General features: G+C 50.4%; 1 protein-coding gene across 1 annotated transcript; it reads right to left on the bottom strand.

Moving 5' to 3' along the window:
• Positions 1 to 346: 346 nt before the first annotated feature.
• Positions 347 to 22438, bottom strand: PITX3 (paired like homeodomain 3). The gene is made up of 4 exons (XM_032115539.1): positions 22189 to 22438; positions 7732 to 7872; positions 2909 to 3114; positions 347 to 1897 (listed from the first exon to the last, which is right to left on the bottom strand). The coding sequence occupies exons 2-4, from the start codon at positions 7838 to 7840 to the stop codon at positions 1334 to 1336; spliced, it is 879 nt and encodes a 292-aa protein (XP_031971430.1). The 5' UTR covers positions 7841 to 7872; positions 22189 to 22438; the 3' UTR covers positions 347 to 1333.

Below are 22438 nucleotides of genomic sequence, written 5' to 3'. Positions count from 1 at the left end.
GCTGTGGGAGCCCAAAGGCACTGGCCTCATCCAGCACAGTGGAGAAGCCTGAGCCAGAAGAAGCTCAACCTTCCTGCTGCACTGGGTGCATGCAGACAGGGAGCAGGGTGGGCACTTGTTTTCCTCTTCCTACTGTGTGTATGGGCTTTTGTTGTTCTGAGGAGCCAGGTATTTGATTTGTAAGTGAGGAACATGGACTACTCTTCCAAACCTCAGCCCCTGGTCCAACTTGGACTGTCTCATGCTGGTGCTTCTAAGGATGCTCACCCTTGCCTGGGCTGCTGGCACTTGATTTCAGAATCTTCAGATGAAGGTCCATGCTCTCAAAAACCACACAAGCAGAAGCTTAAAGGATTTGTGCCAACTTTTATTATCTTTTTTTGGAAATGGGATTTGGGGAAGGGAAGGAGATGTGCAAGGAGGAGCTGATTGTTGCAAATGGGGATATTTGGGGGGTATGCTGGCAGCAGTGTGTCTGACTGAAATGACTGAAGCAGTAAAGCATGACAGCCAGGACACTGCCTCAGTGGGTGTGCTTCCTTTACAGGGTTTTTGGTTTTGAGGTCTACTTTGTAGGTTATTTCACATACAAAACAAGAAAGCATATTTTAATGTCTCTATATGTATTTGTATATATATAGGATAGATATATATATACACACACACATATTTTATATTCTTACAACCCCCAGCTCCTAAAGGTGTCAAGTCTGAAGGGCCATGTATATATATGCATTATAAAGAGATGCTAATTGACTGAGACAAGGCTTCCTTACTGGCTGCATGATAAATAAATGGGCAAGGTATCTTTCATCAAAATCTTGCACATGTGCAGAGAAAATGGTTCAGCCAAGCACCAAGTGGCACCCTCCCCAAGCTGTCCTGTCTCTGGCTATTTCCTGCAGGGGTGGTGTGCGGCTGCCCGTGCTGTCCCAGGGATTTGGGAAGCTCACCCCTGTGGGGCTTGGAGGGGCAGATTGAAACATACTTGGTTGTGCTGCCCATAGGTCAGGCACCCTGCATGTTTGGCCTCCTACTTCCCCATGGGGCTTCCAGTAGACTGTTTAAGTTTATTTTACCATGGAGGAGAAGGTTTGGTGGGCAAGAAGGGAAGGGGTTTTGAAGGGGAAACTCAGTCAAAATTCACCATACAATAGACAAATCTTCATAAAGGTTCGTCTGCCTGCTCATTCTTTTCTCTCTCTCTCTCTCTCCCTCTCCCTCTTACGCTCTCATGTTCACTCTCATTCTCTGCAGGACGTATGCTGTTGTAGGGCTAAAGGTCTCCTTTTGTCAGGCTAAGGTCAAGTCCTGGTTGGCAGAGGGCAGCCCTTCATACAGGCCTGTCCACAGCGTACTGGCAAGGGCTCAGGTTGGAAGCTGCCGTCTGCACTGCCGGGTAGGTGAAGTTGGCATGCTGCTTGGCCTTCAGCCGCAGGCTGGCCAGGCTGGAGTTGCACGTGTCCCTGTACATGTAGGGGCTGGCTGTTGAGGCGTAAGGACAGGCACTGGATGAGACAGCAGAGTTGAGGCTTGGGCTGTTCAGGTTATTGATGTTTCCCAGGTTGTTGAGGCTAGAGGCCGGTACTCCGGTCACCGCAGAAGGGACCATGGATGAAGGCATGGTCATTGAGGTGATGGAGCTGGGCGGGGAGAACATGGGCTGGGAGGAGAGGGGACTGACGTTCATGGAGTTGAAGAATGGGAAGCTCTTGGCCGAGAGTGGACTGCTGGCAAGCCCCTTGGTGGCCCAGTTGTTGTAGGAATAGCTGGAATACATGTCATCGTAAGGCTGCATCAGTCCATTGAACTGGGCTCCGAAGCTGTTCTTGCACAATTCGGCCTGTTGGTTCCTCTCTCGTTTCCTCCACTTAGCTCTGCGGTTTTTGAACCAGACCTGCAAGAGAGAGAGAAGGAGGGCATGGAAATTGCTCTGGCTGTCCTTGCAAGGGGCCTTGCCCTGGTTTCTTTGCCCAGCAATTCAAGAGCTGTTGAAGAGCTGGCGATCCTCCCAGGGAGATGGGAGGCTGAGCATCAGGAAAGAGCTGCAGCAAGATGTCTAGGCTTCAGGGTCATCTCCCAGCAGGAATCATCAGGTGGTCCTCAGCCAACAAACAAAAACCCAAACCACTGCCATTTCACAACACACAGAATAACCCACCTCACTCAACAAACAGATGCCCTTTATACGGGAAAAAGAGAAAAATTCTTGCTGTTATTTCCAAGTGACCACAGCCAGGAGGAGGGGTTGGGGATGTGTGACTTGGGAGCAAAGTGTTTGGGGGATGCGGCTTGAGAGCTGCTGAACAAAGGAAATAACTTCTCTTGGTTTGACTTCACCTCAGGACTGCTTGGGGTGGGGTGTTTTAAGTCTGTCTTCTAACAGGAAAATCTGTTAGTGTTAGAGGGGCTCAAACAATATAACTTCCTAGAGCATGGAAGCTGCTGGAAGGCTATTCATGGTGCTGCTAACTCGTATTTCTAGTAGCAGAGAGAAGCTCTCACTCCAGCTGGAGCCCTGCCACACCACGCCTGTGACTGCACAGTGGTTTGGGAATCCAAAAAGGTGCCCTCCAGCAAGGCTAAGGCTGGGGAATGATGCTACTGCAAGGAAGGGGTCTGCTGGAATGAGGCAGACAGCTGGTGGGGCTCTGTGGGGCAGAGCCTGGGCTTTGTATGTATCTGTGTAATTGCAAGGTGGCCCTGGGTGGGGAAGGCACCACCAGCATGGGGTATATGTGTGTCGGGATGTGTCAAATCTCAAGTGCAGACCCTGGTGAGGTGTTTCCGAGACAGGGAAATTTTCTAGTGCTCCAAATTCCTTCCTTGGTTTGGGGACAGCTTGGTCATGCTTCACAGCATGCATCACAAGCTCAGGTCCAGGAAGGTGGAAGGGCTGCAGTCCTACCCGGACTCGTGCCTCTGTCAGGTTGGTCCAGACTGCAATCTCCTCCCTGGTGCTCATGTCTGGATAACGGTTTCTCTGGAAAGTGGCTTCCAGCTCTTGGAGCTGCTGGCTGGTGAAGTGCGTCCTCTGCCTCCGCTGCTTCTTTTTGAGCGAGCCGTCTTCGGGGTTGGAGTCGTCCGTCTGGTTTTGCTGGGACTTCTCAGTGTCTGTGTGAGAGACAGAAAGATGGGAGAGATCCCCTGAATTAACTTGTGGGCTTGGATGCACTTGGGGAGCCTATCCTTGGGGCAACCAGTGCATGCTCAGTGAGATCCCCCTCCACTGTAGCCACCAGGAGTGGTCCCATCTCCCTCCCTTGTCCTTGCAAGCAGGCATCCATCCAGCACCAAAACCAATGGCCCCTTCACGCAGCAGAGTTTGCCTTTGTTTAACTGCCGTAATAGAGGTTAGCTTCCAAGTGACTGGTTTTAGATTTTCCAAACTTCCAATACTCGGTTTTCATTTGTCACAGTTCACATGGGGGATAGTGGCAGAACTTACCCAGACCAGTAAGAAGGTTCTTACTCTGCTTAAAACTTTCTGCCTTAAGGTGTCCTTTAGAAAAACTGAACGGAATTTGACACTTATGACACAGCAAAAGATCCAGTAGCATTTCTGTGGACAAGTCATGGGAAAAGGCAAATTGATAGCAAGCTGAGGCTCTTCAACTAATTAAACCTGAGGACCACAATTTTTCACTCCCCTTCTTGCTCCTTTACCTTCTCACTTAGGTGCACATGTTTTGATTTTTTTAAAAATAAGAAAAGGCCTCTCTTAGACCATACCATGAAGCACTTCAGCATCTCCCCGTCTTTCTGCCCCTGCCCTTCTCCTGACTCACAGATCCTTCTTCTAGAGGCAGTGTCTCTCATTTCACTGCCCATTAAATGAACATCTCAAAACTCTCCAGTGTTCACACTGGTATCACACTGAAATGTACTGCTCAGCCTCCTTCTGGGCATCAAGTCCATGTCTGCATGCTGAGCTTTTGGCTGTTGCGGGTGGAGGTGGCAGCCAGCTGCTTCCCTGTGCCACAGCCCTTTTTGGGGGCTGTGCAAATCCAAGCAGGCAAAATGCAAATAGAGGCAATATGCACATACAAATATCTTCCATTCAGTTGTCCTCCACAGAGTGCCCAACTGCTCATATGTGACATTTTCTTTTATGATGGAAGAAAGCTATAGCTTGTGTTTAATTCTGCTGGGAATCAAGACAAGTCACCATAGAGGAAAAGTAATAATTTCTGATGTTCAACTCCTCCTTCCTTTGATCTAGAAGCCAGGTGAAGCTTTTTTCATTTTCATTTCCAAATGAAAATCAGGTCTTCAGCAGGGAGTGGAGGTGTTCTTTTACAATGGGAAATAGTCTGCTAAACTAAATAGAAATTTTTGCAAATAGCTCCCAAACTGTTCCACTTGGAAGAAGTACCTTTACAAAAATCCTGGCATCGCTCTGCTAAAATTGAAATTTTTGTTTGGTTGCAGTTCTTTGAGTGGAAGCTAGCTTAAAAGGCTTCAAAGTCCAGAAAAATCTCAACATGAAGGTGTCTGGTGCAGCCCCTTAATGAGTAGGAAGGAAAGGAGACAGCAGCCTGGATTACAGTTGAGTCAGTGAAAAAAGGGATTCCTCAAGTCAAATGGATGTGCTCCGGAATAATAGGCTCTGTCTTTTCCATTTAATTTTTATGGGGCATGAGAGAGGCTTAAAAGCATCTGAGCCCCAACAGAGAAGAGACTCTGCTGCAGGGCAGTGCTGTGCCAACAGCAGGTGCTTTAGCGGACCCCAGACCTGGAAGATGCTCCTGTCTCAGGAACTTGGTACCACTACCCTGCTCATATGACAGCCTGTTAATTTACAAATATTTTCCTACTGTTCCTGGAAAACCTTCCTTGTACTTGCCTTTCTCCAAAGGGAGCAGTGCTGGAGTCGTAGAATGCATTTGCAGGAGAGGTGCTTGCTCTCCATGGAGGAAACCCTGGGTGTGGTCAGTGGTTTGCTCCCCACCAGCCACCTCTGCTTCTGTAACCCGTCTGATGCTATCCACCAGCAGGAATGTGAATGCAAGGACAGTGAGATGGCCAGTTGGTTCTTCTGAGCAGGAAGGTGCCATGTCCTATTCCCAGCACCAGGACCAGTTTGTGTTTCCATGCAGGGTATACTTCTACAAGAACTTTCCCAGCACACTCTTGAAACAAAGCCATAGAAATTGAAAAGCGGAATGAAAGAGCTTGGTTGTGGTCTTGTGGTACTCTTCTCATTTTCATGAGTATCTTTGTTTGTGGATTTCATATTCAGCAGAATTCTTGAAAGTGTGCTCTTGGTGTGGATTTTTTATAGTGGTTCTGGCCTAGGAGATTAATCTGATTTCTCTAACTCAGTGCTCTAAACCAGTATTGGATGCAGGAGATTCCTGCACTATCCATCTCCAAAAGAGATTAAAAGGAGAGTGATGCCCCCCATCTGAGCTTGTTATTAGGAATGGCTCAATACAGATGAACCGACAACATTTGGTTTGTTTGTTCATCTGCTGAGCCTGGGTTAATTAGGAGCCTGATGCATACAGGGGATGTGTTCTCACCAAAGTCCCTGACAAATATTCATTTCTAAAGGGGCTGCTGTGAAACAAGAGGCTGTGTCCTAATTGAGAACTCCTGCCCAGGACTGCCCTTTTTCACTCAGGAAGAAAATAGACCAAGAGAGAAAGAAAATGAAGTGAAGGTATCACTGCTTTATGGGCTACATCTGGGTGAAAGAGACCACAATGTATCTTCTCAATACCCTCTGGTATACCTACTTTTCATAAATCTTAAGTCTAAGGAGAAGTAGGAATCTGTTTGAGCCTTGAAAAATCTCTGCAGTTCATCTTGGTGTCCTTTTTGTTTCCATACATGCTACCTGTGTCTCTTTCTGTGTCATCTCTTTTCTGTTTCTTCTATAAGCAGGGAAGAAGAGTCCTCTGTAAAAGGTGCAGAGTTTGGACTGGTCGCAGTAGGCACCAAAACTGCGGCAATACAGGGAAAGAAAGGAGCCCACAGAAAGGATGTGGGTGCCCTGAATCCATGCTGAGGAGTACAGTATGGGGAGATGTGGGGCAGTTCTTTACCTGCCTCACTTCTCATTCTTGCTCTCCCGTGACCTGTACTGCCTGATGAAACCTAACAGAAGAAGGTGTCACAAACCATGGCATACTATTGAAGGACACTTGAGATCCCTGGGTGCTGAGCCCAGACAAGCAAGGTTTGTGTTCACTTCCTCAGGATCTCTTACTGTGTGGATGAACGAAGCAGGGCCAAGGAGAAGTAGGGAGGCTGGTGTCTTGAGGGGAGTCAAGAAGTGCTGGAAGTGCAGCCCTGCCCCTGTCCCCGGCAGCCCTTGGTAGCCAGCTCTATTCTGCCTGACATTGCTGATTCATGGGCTGCCATCAGTCTCTGGTGCAAAGGCACAAGCTGCCAGCATCTGCACGCAGCTAGTGCTGACAAACAGTCACCTCCCAGAACCCCTTTATTTCTAGACTGCTTAAGACAGTGGGGAGTGATGTAGCCAGGCATCCAACGTTTATTGTCACCCCAAAATAGGTTGTGGAATATATCTTGTACACGTTCGCCCACTCAGTGAAACTACTGTGGCCATAGCTGGAATTAGCTGCTCATGCCTAATGGAAAAAAAAGTCAGTGCTTAAATTGGCAGTTCTACAGCATGCCAGGGTGGGCTCAGTAGGGAAGGCCACTTGAATGGAGACACTGCCATGCATCCAAAGCAGCTGACGAGAAGCCACTGAGCTTGGGGATGTGCCCAACTAAGGTACGTGTGCAGTGGGGAATTTGTCGGGTGGATTCTCTGACTCTAGTTATCCCAGTGTAACTCCCTTTACGATACTTTCTCTGGGGAATTTTAATCTGCATCATTATCCTTATTAGCTTTTGCATGCGGGTGAGCCTGGAGGCTTTACACGGAGAGCAGCGGGCTGTCCCCGGCCCTCACTCCCTCATGCTGGCACTGGCAGAAGCAGCTTTGCATTGTCCTGACACATCCAGAATAACAAGGGATGCAGTGGTAACCGGACAAATGTAAAATCCAGAGGAAGCCATAGCATTTGGTAGCTGATTTCTGAACAGGTGTGAATGGTGATGTTTCTTATTCAGAGCCTGATAAAGAATTCAGCAGGCTTGGGGTTTGTTCAGTCTTTGGGAATGGTCAGAGGCATCTCTGTGGGAGAGCAGCAGAGCAGTGCACCAAGGCACAGGTGAGGAGGCTTTTGCAGTTAAAGCAGGAGCAAGACAGTGCTTCCCTTTCATCTTATTGACTGAACCTGGAAAGTTCAGCCCAAGATTTACCTTTATCATGGAAAGTTTAAACCTAAAAAATTTAAACAGAGGTAAAAAAAATAAAAGGGCCGTTTAAAATTAGGTGTAGTGTTCTGTGTATTATACTTCCTATGTTGTGGGGAAAGCTCTCCTGCTCTGGGGATCCTGTTTAGGCAAATACAATAAAATCTTGATTGGGCTGTGACCCGACTTGTCTGGCCCCAGCCTGCCATGGGCTGTGCCCTTGTGAGCAGTGGCTTCCTTCAGCCAGGACCAGATGACCCTTCCAACAGCTGTCATTGTAATATGCACCCTTATGCCTTCCCCCTGCTTTTTGGGACAGCCATGCTGCTATGGCACTGTGCTGGCTCCCAGTACAACAGGAAACTGTCCCTCCGGGAGCACTGCAGCCACTGGCCACCCAGATCCACCCACAAGGATGGGTCAGGGTCTTTCTTGCATCTTGAGCCTTGCACTCACCACTGTGGTCCTGCCCTTTGCAGCTGTGCTCGTGTTGAGGAGTTCCAGAGTCCGAGAGAGACAAGGCTGGGCTGCGAGCCTCTGCATCTGCCAGCAGGTTGAAATCCATGGGGCAGGGATGGGCAGTGGAGGAGGAAGAATCTGAAAAACAGTAGTCACAGGGAGATCAATCTGTGTGTGTGACCTCTCCTCACCACCTCCAGCAGGCACCCGCCTTGAGGAAAGGTCTAGGAAAAGCAAAGGATCCCTGTGGGTTCCTTGGACACCTTTGGGTTTCTTGGCTGGAAAACAGACATACTGGGCTTTCTGCTGAGCTTCCCTATAAATCAAAGATCATCTAGTGACACTTCTATTTGCAGCCTTCAGAGAAAGAGCCTCCAATTTATAGGTGACATTCAGACTGAAATAGCAACGCCGGGAGCATGCTGTGTAATGGAGATCTGAGGAAGTGGTTCTGGGCCAGCCAAGGGCTGTTAGCACCTTCCCCAGTCATCCCACCTCTCCCATCCTCCCTGCCCAGCTTCCCTCCTCTTTCTCCCTTGTTTCTCCACAAGCTGGCCAAGCCTAAGTAAAGCTGTCCAGAGAGCACTACATGCACACATCCTAAAAGAAAAGCATTCCTGTGCCTGGCAGTGATAGGAAGGCACATCTGCCTGCACAGCCACTGCTACAAGCAGAGACCCAGGCAGTGTAAGTGGACTCCTTTGGGGTACACAAGGACCTCTGAAACCTGAATTAACATGGGAATCACATTTCACACCCTTAGGTGCCTGGGAATGAGTGATCCTGGCTGCAGCAGGAGCTTGCTTCCAGCCTTAGATCATCCTGACTGAAGGCTCCCCATGTCCCCTCAAGAGACTGGCCTGTGCTGGTGAGCCATCTTCCCTGGCTGAAAGCTTCCCAACTGGGAAGCTGTCAGTGCTGATCCCCACGACTGCCGGAACCACTGTGACTCTTCTGCTACCTCTTTCCCCACCCACCCCTCTCTCCCAAGATCAATTATTTTCATCATTCACTTCCTTATGAACCCTGCATCCTCCACCTGTATTGCCTAAAGGAGATCAGCTGAGAGCACCACTTTGTTCTGGACCACATCTGATGCTCATGAAGAGGCAGGCATGAGGGAGTAAGTGTTCCAAGTCTGGTCACATCCCCTTGGAAAGGTGAGCTAGCCCTGTGTTAGCCCCTAATCTGAATTTTGGATCATAACCCAGAAAAACGCAGGATGTTTCACTGCCACCAGTACACAGTTTTTGAAGGCTGAATCACTTTGAGGGGACCACAGCAGCTTCTGAAACTTCAGCCACCCTCAGCTGATACCTCAACTTCCCAGATAGGGATCCTTTTCCTCTAAAACACAACAGCTGATGCATTGTGCCAGGATCTGGGACCCCTGGGTTTAGGGAGGTTTGGACCGGGTGTTTGGGACTTTCAGACTTTAGGTGGAGATCAGTTGTGAAAGCTGGATTCTGGGTGATGAAGGATTGCCCAGCCCCTCAAATCCACGTGTGTCAGGGAGGGAACATGCTGAAGACAGTCTGGACTGTGTTAGTTTTTAGACATGTAAACAAGAGATTAATCACTTAGCTGTTGCACCTCCTTTGGAGGTAGATGACAGTGACTAAGAATGTATTTTCAGAGCTGTCTGAAGTCTCCTTTAGTCAATTTGCACAAGGCTGCCACTAGGGCCCTTGGCAGGGCTGATTCCCATACCTGTAGTGTGCTTCCCAGGCTGTGGTGAGAGGGCAAGGAGCCATTTATAATGGTTATCTTGCTGGCTTTTCTGCAACAGATGTCACTCACAAAACCCCTGCAGTCTTCCTTGCTCTTTGCTTCGCTTGACCTCCATTCACCGCCTCTCCCAGGTACTGGTGGGGCAGTCTCAACACCAGCCTCAGTCAGTGCTCTCTGGAAGCAGCACCTAATGAAGCAGGACTCTATTCTGGTTTCCCAGACCTTTGCCTTGCTTTGGGCTTTTCCTCTCCTGTGGGAGAGAAGTGGCAGGACTCCGTCTCTGCCATGAGGCTGGTTTCCATTTCCACTTTGTGGCAAGCCTGACCTTTGATGTCTGCTGGCTGCGTTAAGCTCCTGGCAGCAGCCAGGCACAGCCCTGTTGCTTTTTGCTGTGTGTACATGCATGAAGTGATGTGACAGGGACTGTGTTTTCTTTAATACCTTTGCATGGAGTAGGGGAGTCCATCTGCTGCTGATATTGCCATGGCTTTTAGCATTACTCTCAGAATTATGCAGAAACGCGCAGTGAATTAATTCCATGGATTAAGTCTTGATTAAGATGTGTGTCACTTTGCTGTCTCAGAATTTATTAAGAGCCCTTCTTGAGTCTGCAGCAGATGGAATTTCTGCCCAATGTTTGTAGATGATAATTTCCCCTCTTCTACAGCCATTTGCATATGATTGCATCTGTCAAGCACAATTTCCTCTCTTCTAGGGCTCGACTCTGTACTGGACGATTTAAGGAGGAATTCAGATTCTTGCCTTGCTGTAACTCAAGGACAGTGTCCTGTGCAGGGTCCTGTTTGCTCTTTTTTCCACATCTTGCATTGCTTTCATCTTTGCAAACTAGAGTGAAGATAGGAAAACCAGGGGGGAGTATCTTACACAGGTAAGGTTCCATAGGCATAAATGACAATACAAGATACAAGGCTCAGGAGAGCGTAGTCCTGGTATTGAAAATTTGTGCCCCATCCTGGGCTGCACCAGTGCAGTGGTTGCAAAGCTGATACAAGCTGCTGGATACAACATAGCATGCTTACCTTGCCTCAGAGATACAGTGGGCACGTAGATTAAAACTGGCTATGAAGTGTGGCCAGTATTTGAGTTTAAACAGGGACTTGTGGCTGAGCACAAGTTTGCTTTGAGAACTGAATTTAAAAGCAGGAGGATTTCAGAGAGGAGATGTTTTATGTATATATGTAATTGCATAACCTATTGCATGTACCGTATGTGGTGGCATCAAGGAATGCCTTCTCAGTTTGCTGTGAGCAGGTCATGGAGAAGCAAAAGCAAGGGGATAGAGGGATCTGCTCAGCGTGATTATAAAAGCAGGAAAAGTCTGCAATGGGGACAGCATGTGAGCTCTGTACCAATGTATTTACCCAAAGGCAATCGCATGGTACTGACACAAAAGGCTGTAAGGTAGTATTCTAGATTATACAGCCCTTTTGGATTTTAAAAAAGGAGCTTTTGTCCACATTGGCCAGGTCTTGCTGTAGGCAGAGACATTAAGAAAGTCAATGCTAAGCCTTCATGGCATTTCTACTAAGTTGTTTGCCCGGTCTCAAGGAATTAGTGAAATTGGCACCTCAAAAACATTTTTAGATAAAATCAAATTTACCATCTTCATCTGATTCTTCATCTCACTTTCTTTTAACATAAAAGTATGGTTTCTTTAGGGACAGCTCTTGTACTAGCAACATGCAGCCAGGCTTGCTCAGGGGCTTCAGTTTTTTGCAAAACTAGCCATGACTCCTAGTCTGCTCCAGCAACTGTAACTCTTTCCATGGATGTATGTGAGTGCTCCTGAGATAAAGGTTCCCAAACCTGTAACAAACACATCTCTTCTTCCAGTCACTGCTCATCTGTGTCGTCTCCTTGGTGCCCATGTGAACATGCTGCGGCCACCTGTGCAAGATCCTCCAGTCAAAAAGGGAGTTGCCGTTCCTGCTCCATGGGCATGGTGGAGGGCAGGGAAAGAACAGTCCTGGCTCTAGGCCTTTTCTCTTTTCAAATTCACCCCTTTCTATTTCTGTGTTGGTTCCTGACTGCCCAAGCCAGGGCCATTTGGGCAGTAGAAGGAGAACAGTGAGGAGGGCAATCTTATTTACCTGAAAAGAGAAACAAGGGTCCCTGTGACCCATCTCCTGGTTCTCAGTAATATACTGTTCCATCACCTGGGAGCAAAGAGGCTTTTGCTTGGGTTTTTTTTTTCTTTGAAGGGGTGAGGAGGAAACATAAAAGCTGACTTCAAGCCAAGTAAGGCTAATTATAGGGGTGGCTTTTGTGATGTGGGTCTTGCCTGTTGAGAGCTGCCTAGAGACTGACTAGTGTGTGCTGCTTGACTCTCTGCACTACCATTGGGGAGCAGGCTTCCTGCTGGACCTGCTTTGGCAGGCTGATCTGGAAGTGAAAAGCTGTCTCTTGCATTGTTTTGATGTTATTTGACTTCCCGTGGGCATGCAGGGGTGCTCTAGCAAGGACCTGTTGCTTCAAGTTCCAAGGTAGCAGCACAATGACCACTGATGTCCCAAGGACAGGAGGGAAGCCTTAAGCCGGCCTCTCTCAAGCAGATCAGCACAGCCCTGTGCATGTGAGTTTGCTGCCTCCATCCAGGGCCATAGTAACTGAATCATCTGCTTGGAATTGCTGATCTCCACAAAGAGTTCAGGGTTAACCCTCAGGCTGAAAGGTGCTCCGCAATCATTTGTGGGGAAGTGTCTTTTCTTTCTTTCATGCATCCCCTGAGGTGAATGTATGATGTTACACTAGATTCTTAGTGTCAGAGCTGTCTTCCTGCTCCATCAATTGCAGAAGTCAAACTACTGCTGATTGCTTCACTCCTCCCATGCTTGTGTTCCCTATATGCTGGCTTACTTTTAGGAGAGACAAACATTTGGGACTCTGTTTAACTGTACATTTTCAGGAAGATGATCAGCCTCTGTGCTTTCATCCCTGTGGGAGGCTGAGCTAAGGTGGAACAGCCCCTGCCTGTCCCTCTGCCGCTTGTCAAAGAGGAAGTGATTGAGACTGTGCCTGTTCCCTTGCATAAGAGCATTTTGTTTTCTGGATCCATGTGTTTGTTCAGGGGATGGTGCCATCAGAGTGCCTGTGGGCTGGAATTACAAGTGCCACATCAGCCCAGCACATGAATTGCACAGCAACCAAGATTCTCTTTGCTGGCCAACACAAGTGCTGCCGGTGAGGGGCTCTTCCCCTGCTGCTAGAAAGCAAGAAGGATGGCATGCAAAATGAGTTAATATTTGTGTCCTCGAGACTATAGAAATACAACTATGGGGAGACCAAGGTCACCCACTGCTAAACATCTCAGTGTAGCTTTAAATCTCTAATCTTAATGGAATTGCAGCAGGAACCAAGAGCAACCATTAATCACTGGAAGATAAACAGCAGCAGCCAACTGGTGACCCGGAGCGCAGGGCCATTATGGGACAGGAGAGCAAGCTGCCTGCCTCCAAGAACATCAGGCTGTGCACAGCCTCAGGCTGCCTGAGCAGTGGTTTCGGGTGCACACTCAGAAGTGGATCATCAACCTCCAGCAAGGGCTGAGTCACAGGTTATAATAAACTTTATTTCTCGATTTAGTCCCTACAGCTGGGCACTAACCCCTGAGCTCCTGAGGGAGGCTTCGTAGCGGTGTGTGTTGCTTTGAAGCCGGGAACACGGTTTAGGGATTTTATTCCTCCCATCAGTAGAAATCGACAAAGCTCCCTGAGGCACTTAGTGGCTTTGTTGTCAGAGCAAGTTGTCTGGCACTGCCCCACACATGGATTGGGCTGCAGAGCACTGACAGCCGTGCATGGTGCCATGGAACTGCAGTAGCCCAAGCTATTGCTGCCAGGCTTCCTGGCCACAGCCGGCAGCAAGGATCTGAGAGCTGGCAGCTCTCTGACAAGGAGGTCCAGGTTGCTTCTCTTTTTGTGCATGGCTCTAAGGAGAAATTTCCAATAATGTGAGGTGGGAAGAGGGAGAGGAGGTAAGATGCTGCTGCTGACTTGTCTTATGATGTAGGTAAAACTATTTGACTGTTCTGGAACTGTATCCTTCATTTCAGAAGTCATGTAAATGAGCATATCTGAACTGGTGAAGGTAATGAAGCAAGATTCCTTTAAGTGCTTTCAGATCCTCAGATAAGAGGTGCTAGGAAAATGCCCAACCACGCTGGACACTGCCTAATGCATTTCCTGGGGGCTGGAGGCAGCCTGCAAGATGAGATCAGGCCACTCGCTTCCTTCACTTTGACATGAACCTCCAGCTGCAGAAGAGGATGATGGCTGAAACCTCTGCTCTGGGTAGCAGAGGGTTAATAAACTGCCTGTATTCCGGAGGATTATCACAATGGAAGTGTCCCAAGGATTGACAGCTCCATACCCATGTCCACAGCAAAAAAAGCCCACAATGGAATGTGTCCCGTTCGCTTATTTGATGGGCTGCACGATGCCCCTGTGCTGTGGAAGCGCCCTGATGTCACCATGCCCCATACACAGTGCAACATTCCCCCCAACAGGTGTGTCTGCAGTCTCCCAGACTGGTGCAGACCCCACCAAACTGAAGCACAGAGGCAGGGTAATGTGCTTGGGCTTGGCTTAAAGCAAGTTCTTTGCAATAGTATCTTTGGACCTCAGTGCTGCCCTTAGCCTACCTAGATAGTTTCTGAAATGGCACACAAAATCTGGAAATGAATTGCTAATCCTAGCACAGAAGAAAAGTCCTGCCAGACTTCCTGCAAAGTTGGGATTTTTTCCCTAAACATTCATAGTTCTTGCATTCTTGTAAGCATTGTACTTCAGGTCTCACTGTGTCCAGCTGTGTTTTCAGTATCCCTTGGATGCTATGCCTCAGTGAGCTGTTTGGCACCTTGGATCTATCAAACAGGACTAGGATTTTCATTCTGACAGACCATGCAGTTATATTAATAAGGTTATGCTTTGTTATGGCTTATTTTGTTTGTTAGGCATCTGGAACAAAATAAATCAGCAAAAACTCAGTTTTGCCCAAACAACATTCGATCACACAAAGTTGCTGGCATGGTACGGATCCACCATGCAGGAGTGCTGGGAGGGAGAGCACGGTCTGCAGTTATAGGAGAAGAAAAGTCCTTTAGGGAAATTAATCCCTTTGTTTCGGGGAAGGGAGAAAAAAGACTGATTTCAGTAAGAAGTTCTGCCTGGGAAAATCTTGCAACTAACAAAGGATCTGCTAAAGTGGAGTGCCAGCACTGGCCTGGCCAGAACATACTGACTCTGCTCATCCCCACCTGCCCTTGCCCACTCCTGCAGCCCCATCAGGCTCCAAAGCGACCCATGCCACTACTGAGGGATCTCCCTGCTCTGCATGAGAGAAATAGCTGCACAACCACAGCGTACAAGGGATCGTGATCTCCTCTTGCAGAGCCAGGAGTGAGACGAGACAGTTGCAAGCCAGGATCTTGGGCAGGAATGAGAGGTGCAGGCAGCCTGTCTGCAGCTCAGGGCTGGACACGCACTGCTCATGCAGCAGCAAAGGCCACCAGGGCCTGGCATCAGCAGATCGGTATGTGTTGCTGTATTTAGTTGGGCAATTGTATGAATTTGACTAATTATTCTGGCAGTCAAAGGAAACTGGCCTGATTCCTATGGGGGCTGTGCTTGCAGAAGCTGGGCAGGGTCATTTCTGTATCTCTATGGCTGTAAAGTTGGCTCATTTTAGGGAGGCCCAGATAGCTCTGTGACTCCAGCTGCTGTCAGGAGATTTGTATGCAGATGGAGAGCAGTGGATGAATCAGATGTTATCAAAGATGTAAATGATTCTCACAATTAGTAAACACACTCAAGAAAGCCCCTCATCAAGTGAGTGATGCAGGAGGTTGTAGCTCGAGAAGGATCCCCTGCCACCAGCATGTCACACTGCTATGGCTGTGTGACCTCCATGCACTGTAGAGCTGCCAGTGTCTGCCATCCATCACCACTTCTGGAAATCCTTTCTGGAGAACTTCGACTTGATCATAAGCATTTGTTCTATGACAGAACTCGGCAAAACCAGCAGCTAGAAAGAAGCTTTTCTGGAGGGGAGGGGTGGTACTAGATCATTGTTTTAAAACAACCTGTCAGAGCCCAGTGGGTTGCAAAACTGCAAAGGAAAAAGGGGTAACTGCCACGAGTTCTGTGATGGCCCCACCAACCACCATGGCCAACGAATAGCTCTGTTGGTTAAGGAAACAAGAGCCCAGAAACTGCTGGCTTGCTCCGAGGGATGTGTTGTCTCAGTACAAACCCACAGTGCCGGAGGGAGCCGATGTCTGCTGTATTTGGCTGTAAAGTTTCCCGATGATTTGTCCTTTTTTTCCCCCCCAAGTAATTTATATTTAAATTTTCTTAAAGCTCTCTGGCAGGAAGATCCTTGCAGGATGAAGACTGCCGTGAATAAAACAAGTGGATGATCTCAGCTCACAGTATCCCTCCCCTCTTCCTTGCGATACTGCAGCTGGTAGGGCTGGGGCAGGAGCGGGGTGGCTCCGGGAGGGATGCTGGAGCTTGCTCCCTCTCCACACTCCATCTTTATGGACCTTGCAACATGCCCTGAAGGTCAGCCTGTTTACCTAGACACTGTTTGAAGGGGCGAGGGAGGCAATTAGCAAACACTGCCGGGGCCGATCCCGCAGTGCTTCGCACGCGGCCTGTGCCGGCAGGATCGGGCCCGCGGAGCGCCCGGTTTTCCTGTCGTGCACCGGCCGCGGACGTTGTGAGTATCGGGGGCGAGGAGGAGGAGGGGCGGGTGGGCAAGCAGAGAGAGCTAGCAGCCCCTCACTCCCGGAGCCTGTCGCCCAGGGGCCCCACTCGAGGCCGTGGCAAAATGTCTTGCGCCCCTAAATCCACGGACACAACAGTCATTGCAAAAGCAAAACCAAGAGGTTTGACTTTGGGGATCCTGAAATGCAGTGTGCTGCCTAAGGACTGTATACAAAGTCTGCCTCTTTTTTTTTTTTTCTTTCTCCTCCACCCCTACTCCACCTCCCTCCCCCCTCCCCCGCCAAATCCTCAGTTTTTCCATCTGCTCGAGGCCGCATCCCATGCGGAGCCCCGGGAGGTAGGCAGTTTGGGTGGGTAGGAGAGGAAGCTGCAGAGCCCTAATTACTCAGCCAGTCTGGCCCTCGGGCGATCCCATCAAAGCGGCTCGGAGAGAAAAGGGATGGGGCAGAAGGATGTGAGCCATCTCACAACCCTGCTGCCTGGGTCGCACCACGTCCCGTCCAGGGGCCATCCTGCTCCGGGGACGGGGCTGTACAGCCAAAAACGCCTCTGCCCGCCCAGACTCTGTCACCCTGTGAGCAACCTCTCTTGCAGCTCCAGGGCCCGGGAACGGCTTGCTACTCGGGCATATCTGAGCTCAGGCACCGGGGCACCGTTATCAAAACCCACCCAACACAAAGTAAGCTGGAAAACCCTTTTAAATGGGACAAGGAAGTCCATATTTTTCATCACTTTGGTATTTCTCCCTGCTTAGGTATGGATCCATACGGAGACTGACCTTTATAGCTCCATTAATTTACCATAACAATCTAATTTTTAAAAATTATTCTGGTACATCCACTCCTCTAAAAAGTCTTATTTTATTTTGGAAGAAAACCTCCATGCATTTACTTTTAGAAAACAGCCTTGAAATAAATGCAAAAAATCACACCCCCCCCCCCAAACCCAACTCCTAGAACTGGTAGTTGGGATACTGTAGCACCAAAAATAAAACTGATGGAACAGAAAGGGAATTTCATGTGGTTTTCATTGTCAAGTCTAAGCTCAGAAACAAACAGGAAATAAAAATGGCTAAAACAAAAGGGATTTCTTTTAAACTGTGTTCAAATCTAAGTGGGGAGCTGCTTTATGTGGGAGGGATTCTATGTTTATTTGCTTTTAAAAAAAAGGAGTAAATAAAAATGTCCACATGCAGACAGGTCAACTTGATTTACCATTAAATCCTCATGTTTCACAATGGTAATTTATAATCAACTTTTTAAAAGAAAATTACACTCGTATAAATGGCAGCATTGGAAAGGGGAGAAAAGGCAATGGGTGGTGGGAAGGCTGCTTCTGCTTTAAATGAGGTTGAGGGGAAGAAGGAATGGAGAGAGAGAGCTGAGAGAAAGAGAGGTAGAAGTAACTGCAAACCTCTAGTCATTTGTTTTATTCCATCTTTGTACTTTTTCAGTTTTTGCAGAGAGCTCGGCGGCTGCTGAGCCTTTCAGCCTGTGCCACACCATTGAAGCTCCCCAAGTAGCTATTTAATGTATTTATTTGAAAAGAACAGGCTGTAGGATCAGTGCTACATGAGTCAGTGTGGCATATGTGCTATATCCTCCCAACAGAAGTGTTTCTTAAACTCTCAGATTTGGGATTGTGAACTCGTTTGCTAGGGGTTTACAAACAGGTATCTCAATCACAGCAGCTCTGATGGTGATTTTTAGGGGTTAATTTAGTACATGCAGGACACAGCTCCCTCAAGCTGGGAATCTGCTGAGATCCCCAGTAACTACAGCCCCATTAATGCATCTCAGAACACTTTGAATAGTTGAAAAATCAGAGGGACAAAATTAGTATCAGTTTCTGCAAATCCAGCTCTGGTTTCCCTCCTCTTTTGCACTATTCAAAAGGGTGTAAATGTTTGTTTTCTGGGGGAACTATGGTTTAGGAGATAGCAAAGAGCATCAGATTGAGGGTCAAGGGACAGAGGCTGCATTTCTGACTCAGGTAATTCTGCCATAGCTCAGTTTCTCCTCTGCTCAAAAGGGATATTTCCCTTTGTGCTAAAGCATCGAGAGACCCACGTATGGAAAGGCTAGAAGGCTCCTGAGGAGAGAGATCATAAGGTTCACTTCTTCAGAAACGAGTGCTCCAAGGCTGAACCTATACCCTGCAGATCAGTAGGAAATTTCCTGTTCATGAGTAGAAGATTGGCTCTCTACCTGAATCTGCTTGGTAATGCTCTGACATTGATGGGAAGGGAAGAGAGTGACCTCACTTGCTGACTCCCCACCTCTTTTTAAAGCCTAATAACAGAAATGTCTCTCAGGTACTGCCCAGCTAGATCTCCCAGGTCTTTCCTGAAAAAAAAGGTCTAATATTTAATTTTTTTGCCAAAACCCTATTCAGAATAGAACAGAAACAGATCTATTGCTAGCCATCCAAAAGGAATTGCTCTGGCCAGGCTGTCATACCTGTCCTCCTCTGGGGTCAGAGGGAGATAAGGATTCAAGCAAATCCTTTCCCACAGAAGTGACCCCCTCCTTTGCCGAGTCTGGCCCTGGTCCCTTGTGCTGCCAAGCTTCCAGGATCAGCCCGTGGACTCCCTTAAATACCCCAAGGAAGCCCAGAGCTAATAACCAGCTTCATTCAATTCCCAGTCACATTATTATCCAATCTGCCAGAGGCATTAATATTCAGAGGTGAGGTGGGAGGAGGGCAGGGGTGCTGGTGAGGGGGAGCAGCACACAAAGAGGAGGAAGGGAAGTGTGGCGGACTGGCCTCAGAAATCTTTCTCCAGCCGTCCGAAACCCCAGCCTATTTCAGCTGGGTGTTGACAATAGAGGGTTTTTCCAACAGCCTCAGCACTAACTTCAATACCAGCTGGTAGAGACTGTTCTCCAGTCAACAGCAAATGCCCAGCCTTGGCACAGCCTAATGCCCTCGGCCCCAGTGGCCCACAGCAAGAGGGGGAGCTTTGCCCCCTCTGCCATCAGGCCCTAAGTAAATAGCAATCTCCCATTTTTAAACAACCAGATAAATAGCTGAGCCTGCTCAGAGATACCACAGCCTCCTGTTTCTGACTCTCCTCCCTCCATGGCCCCACAGGCTCATCCTGTTGCCTTCCTGATGGAGGGCACACAGCTTGAAACCAGCAGTTCTCCCCATCTGGGACTTTGTTTCCAGACCCAGGTACCTCCCCTGTCCCCAAGGCCAGGGCACATGTGCCAGGTCACGAGACAGACCTCATGTCCCCTGCTCATCTCATCTTCCTTTTGGAGCGGTCTCCTAGATCAGGTTTCTGGCTTTTTCTTTTTGGCAGTCTCCAAAGTCAGCCTCACCTCTCAATCTCAATGTTTTGGGTAGCATCTGACAGAGATAAGATACCTTTTTTTTTTTGCCAGCTCTCCATAGGGTACATTAACCAATATCTTTGCAATCCAGTCACAATTTGCAGATCTATTAATTGCCTGAATTAAGCCCTTATAGAAATGTAATAGATATTAATTGAGGCTTGCAACAGTTTCTCTGAAAAAAATTAATATTGGTTTTTAAACCACTGGCTTGGAGAGGCATATAGGTGGGCTTGCATGGGCAGAATCTGGGCTGCAGGTCAGGCAAACACAGGAACTACAGTAAGAGCAGGAAAACCACCGCCCTTGCCCAGACCCCTCTCCAGGCTGGCAGGGAAAGACATCTCTCTGTGAGGTTTCTTGTGAGGAGTACTGGGCATGGTGTGACAATTTGCTAATGAAAAATAATTTAAAAAAATTAAAATCAAACTCTGCTCCAGCAGATACTTGCAAAAACTGAAAGCAGCTACCATGATCTGACAGTCCCTCAGGAGCCAGCAGGCAGCCCTTTGTCCCTCACAGCAAGGCACCATCAAAGCCTGCACAAACACCCATCCGCTTCAGGTCACCAGCAGGCTGAGGGGCTTGGACGTGGGAGCCAGGGAAACCCTGATCCCATCGCCAAAAAGGTGGTCCTTTCCCTGTCTTTGGAAGATGGGACAGGAACAGAGGTGAGATTCTGAAAGACACCTTCCTGCGCAGTTCCTTTTAGCATCTCCCGAAATTGCAGATGCGGGAGAGCCATTTCATCGCTAGTATCCTGCCTTCCAGGCCACAGGCCGTGTGTGGAAGACCCACAAGTTTGTCTGGGGGACGCCAAATTCCTCTCTTTGCTTTCAGCACTGGACTCCACTTAGAAAGTGAACGGATCGTGGGCCCATCAGTCGGGAGGCTGCTTCCCTCCCAGGTGAAGGAACGGGGCAGAGATGAGGGATTCGTTTTGATTTCTGCACCGCCATCTCGAAGCATCAGCCGGGTGCGGCGGCCGGGGGCTCACCTCCAGGCTCTGCCGGGCGCCGGCGTCCTGAAGCAGCGTGTTCCTCTGCAGCCGCCCGTGCGGAGCCGAGCTCTGCACCTGGTAACCCGCCGGGCCAGGCGGGGAAGGGGCGCGGAGCCCCGGGAGTTCCGGCCAAGGGACTGCTGCCCCGAGCTGCCTAACGCCAGCGGGGAGGCGGGGGGGCTGCGGCAACACCCGTCAGGGCTCTGGCACTGCCGGGGGGGAATCCACCCCCCTCCCCGCTCGTCCCCTCAGCTGTCCAGCCGCGGGGGCGCCGGGTGAACGGCCGACAGGTGTGCCCCGCTCGGCGGCACCGGGCCCGCCGCCCCCCCTCCCTGAGCCCGCTCCAGCAGCTGCAGCGAAGCGCGGGCATCGGCCCCCGCCTCGGTCGCCCTCCCCCGCCGCAGCCGCGGCCAGCCGGGACGCACCCGTTCCTTACTCCCGCTCCGAGGAGGAGGTCGGGGGGAAGGACAAGGGGGTGCCGCGCTGGCGGGCTGGTTCTTCCCCCGGAGCAGCACTCGTTGAGCGGGGAATAGACGGGGCAGCAGACGGTACCGGGCTCCGTCGGGAGCCCGCTGCAGTTGGCCGGGTTTCCCGGTCACCCAGCGGGACGGAGAGACGCCGCTCTGCACCGTGTCCCCGGCGCCAGGGCGGCGGGAGAGCCCGTGCAAGGGCCCGGAGGCCCGAGAGCCGGTTCTGCCCGAAGCCTCCCAGCGCCGGGCAGCCGCGCTCCGCCGGGGAGGCTCGATGCTCCCGGCAGAGCTGCCGCGGGGTCGGCGCTCCCTCCCCGCGTCCCGACCAGGTCGGTTATACCCGGTCGGGTCCCTGGAACCCCGTCCGCCGGCGCGCCACAGCCAGCGGCGTCCCGGGGCAGATTCGCTCCGTCCGCGGGGGCCAGCTCGCTTCTCCCCGGCTCTACAGGGAGGTCGACTCTGCTGTAAACAGGAGCCAGCCCATTACATAAATATCATTTATCCAACTGTCCAAAAGCCGTCGGGCTGCCTTCCTTTTCCCCGGCGACATCTCCCCGCCTCTGCTCCCTGAGCCCTTCTCCCCCGGACCCTACAGACAGCTGAGCCGCAGCCCACAGCGCCGTTATTTACAGCGAATCCCGGCTAATTTAAACAGCCCCTGCCCCACTCGCCCGAGTGGAAAATGACTAAGTTTAGCAACTGCAAGAGACTCCAGCAGCGCTTGTCGGGAAGGGGCCCGCGTCGGCCCCGAGGGGACGGTCGGGGCTGCGGGACCCCGACAGCGGCGAGTAGGGGGTCGCTGGGCCGTATAGGGGCAGTGGAAGCGCCGCGCCCCGCTGCCGGGCGGACAGCGCTCCCGGCAGCGATGGGGGACAGTTCGGCCGCGCACAGCCCCGGGACCCTTCTGGATGGTAGGGCAGGGCTCGATCCGCCCGCTCTCACCTGGTTGCCGTCCCCTGACCCACGGGAGGCGACGGAAAGCCGACCTCGCGCGGGACTAGGACTGACCCCGTGCTGCCGAGCACAGCACACCGAGCCACCCCGCCGGGGATGCTCTTACCCTGTGCCAGCATCGAAAAGGTTACGGCCGGCCAGGCTAGTATGAAGGGGCTCAGGAAGAAAGGAGGGGAGAAGCTCGCCCGGAAGGCCGGGGACGGAAAGGCACTTACAGCAGCTCCAGATGCGGGTTCGGCTGAGCGGACTTAATCCTGCGAGAGAGACGAAGCTGACCCCCGCCCCGCGGCCCAGGCTGCTCTGCCGCTATCAGAAAGTAAATCCCCCCGGCTCCCCAGCCACTTTGCGCGTCGCTGCCGGCCCGCGGCTTACGGGGAGGGCGGAGGGCGCCGGCCGACTGCCTCCCATTCACCCTGGCCATTCACTTTATGGCGGGCGGCCGGCGCCCCCCGCCAGCTGCACCGG

This window comes from Corvus moneduloides, chromosome 8 (genome assembly GCF_009650955.1).
Source record: "Corvus moneduloides isolate bCorMon1 chromosome 8, bCorMon1.pri, whole genome shotgun sequence".
NCBI classification, from domain to species: domain Eukaryota; kingdom Metazoa; phylum Chordata; class Aves; order Passeriformes; family Corvidae; genus Corvus; species Corvus moneduloides.
This window is presented reverse-complemented; position numbering and strand designations above follow the sequence as displayed.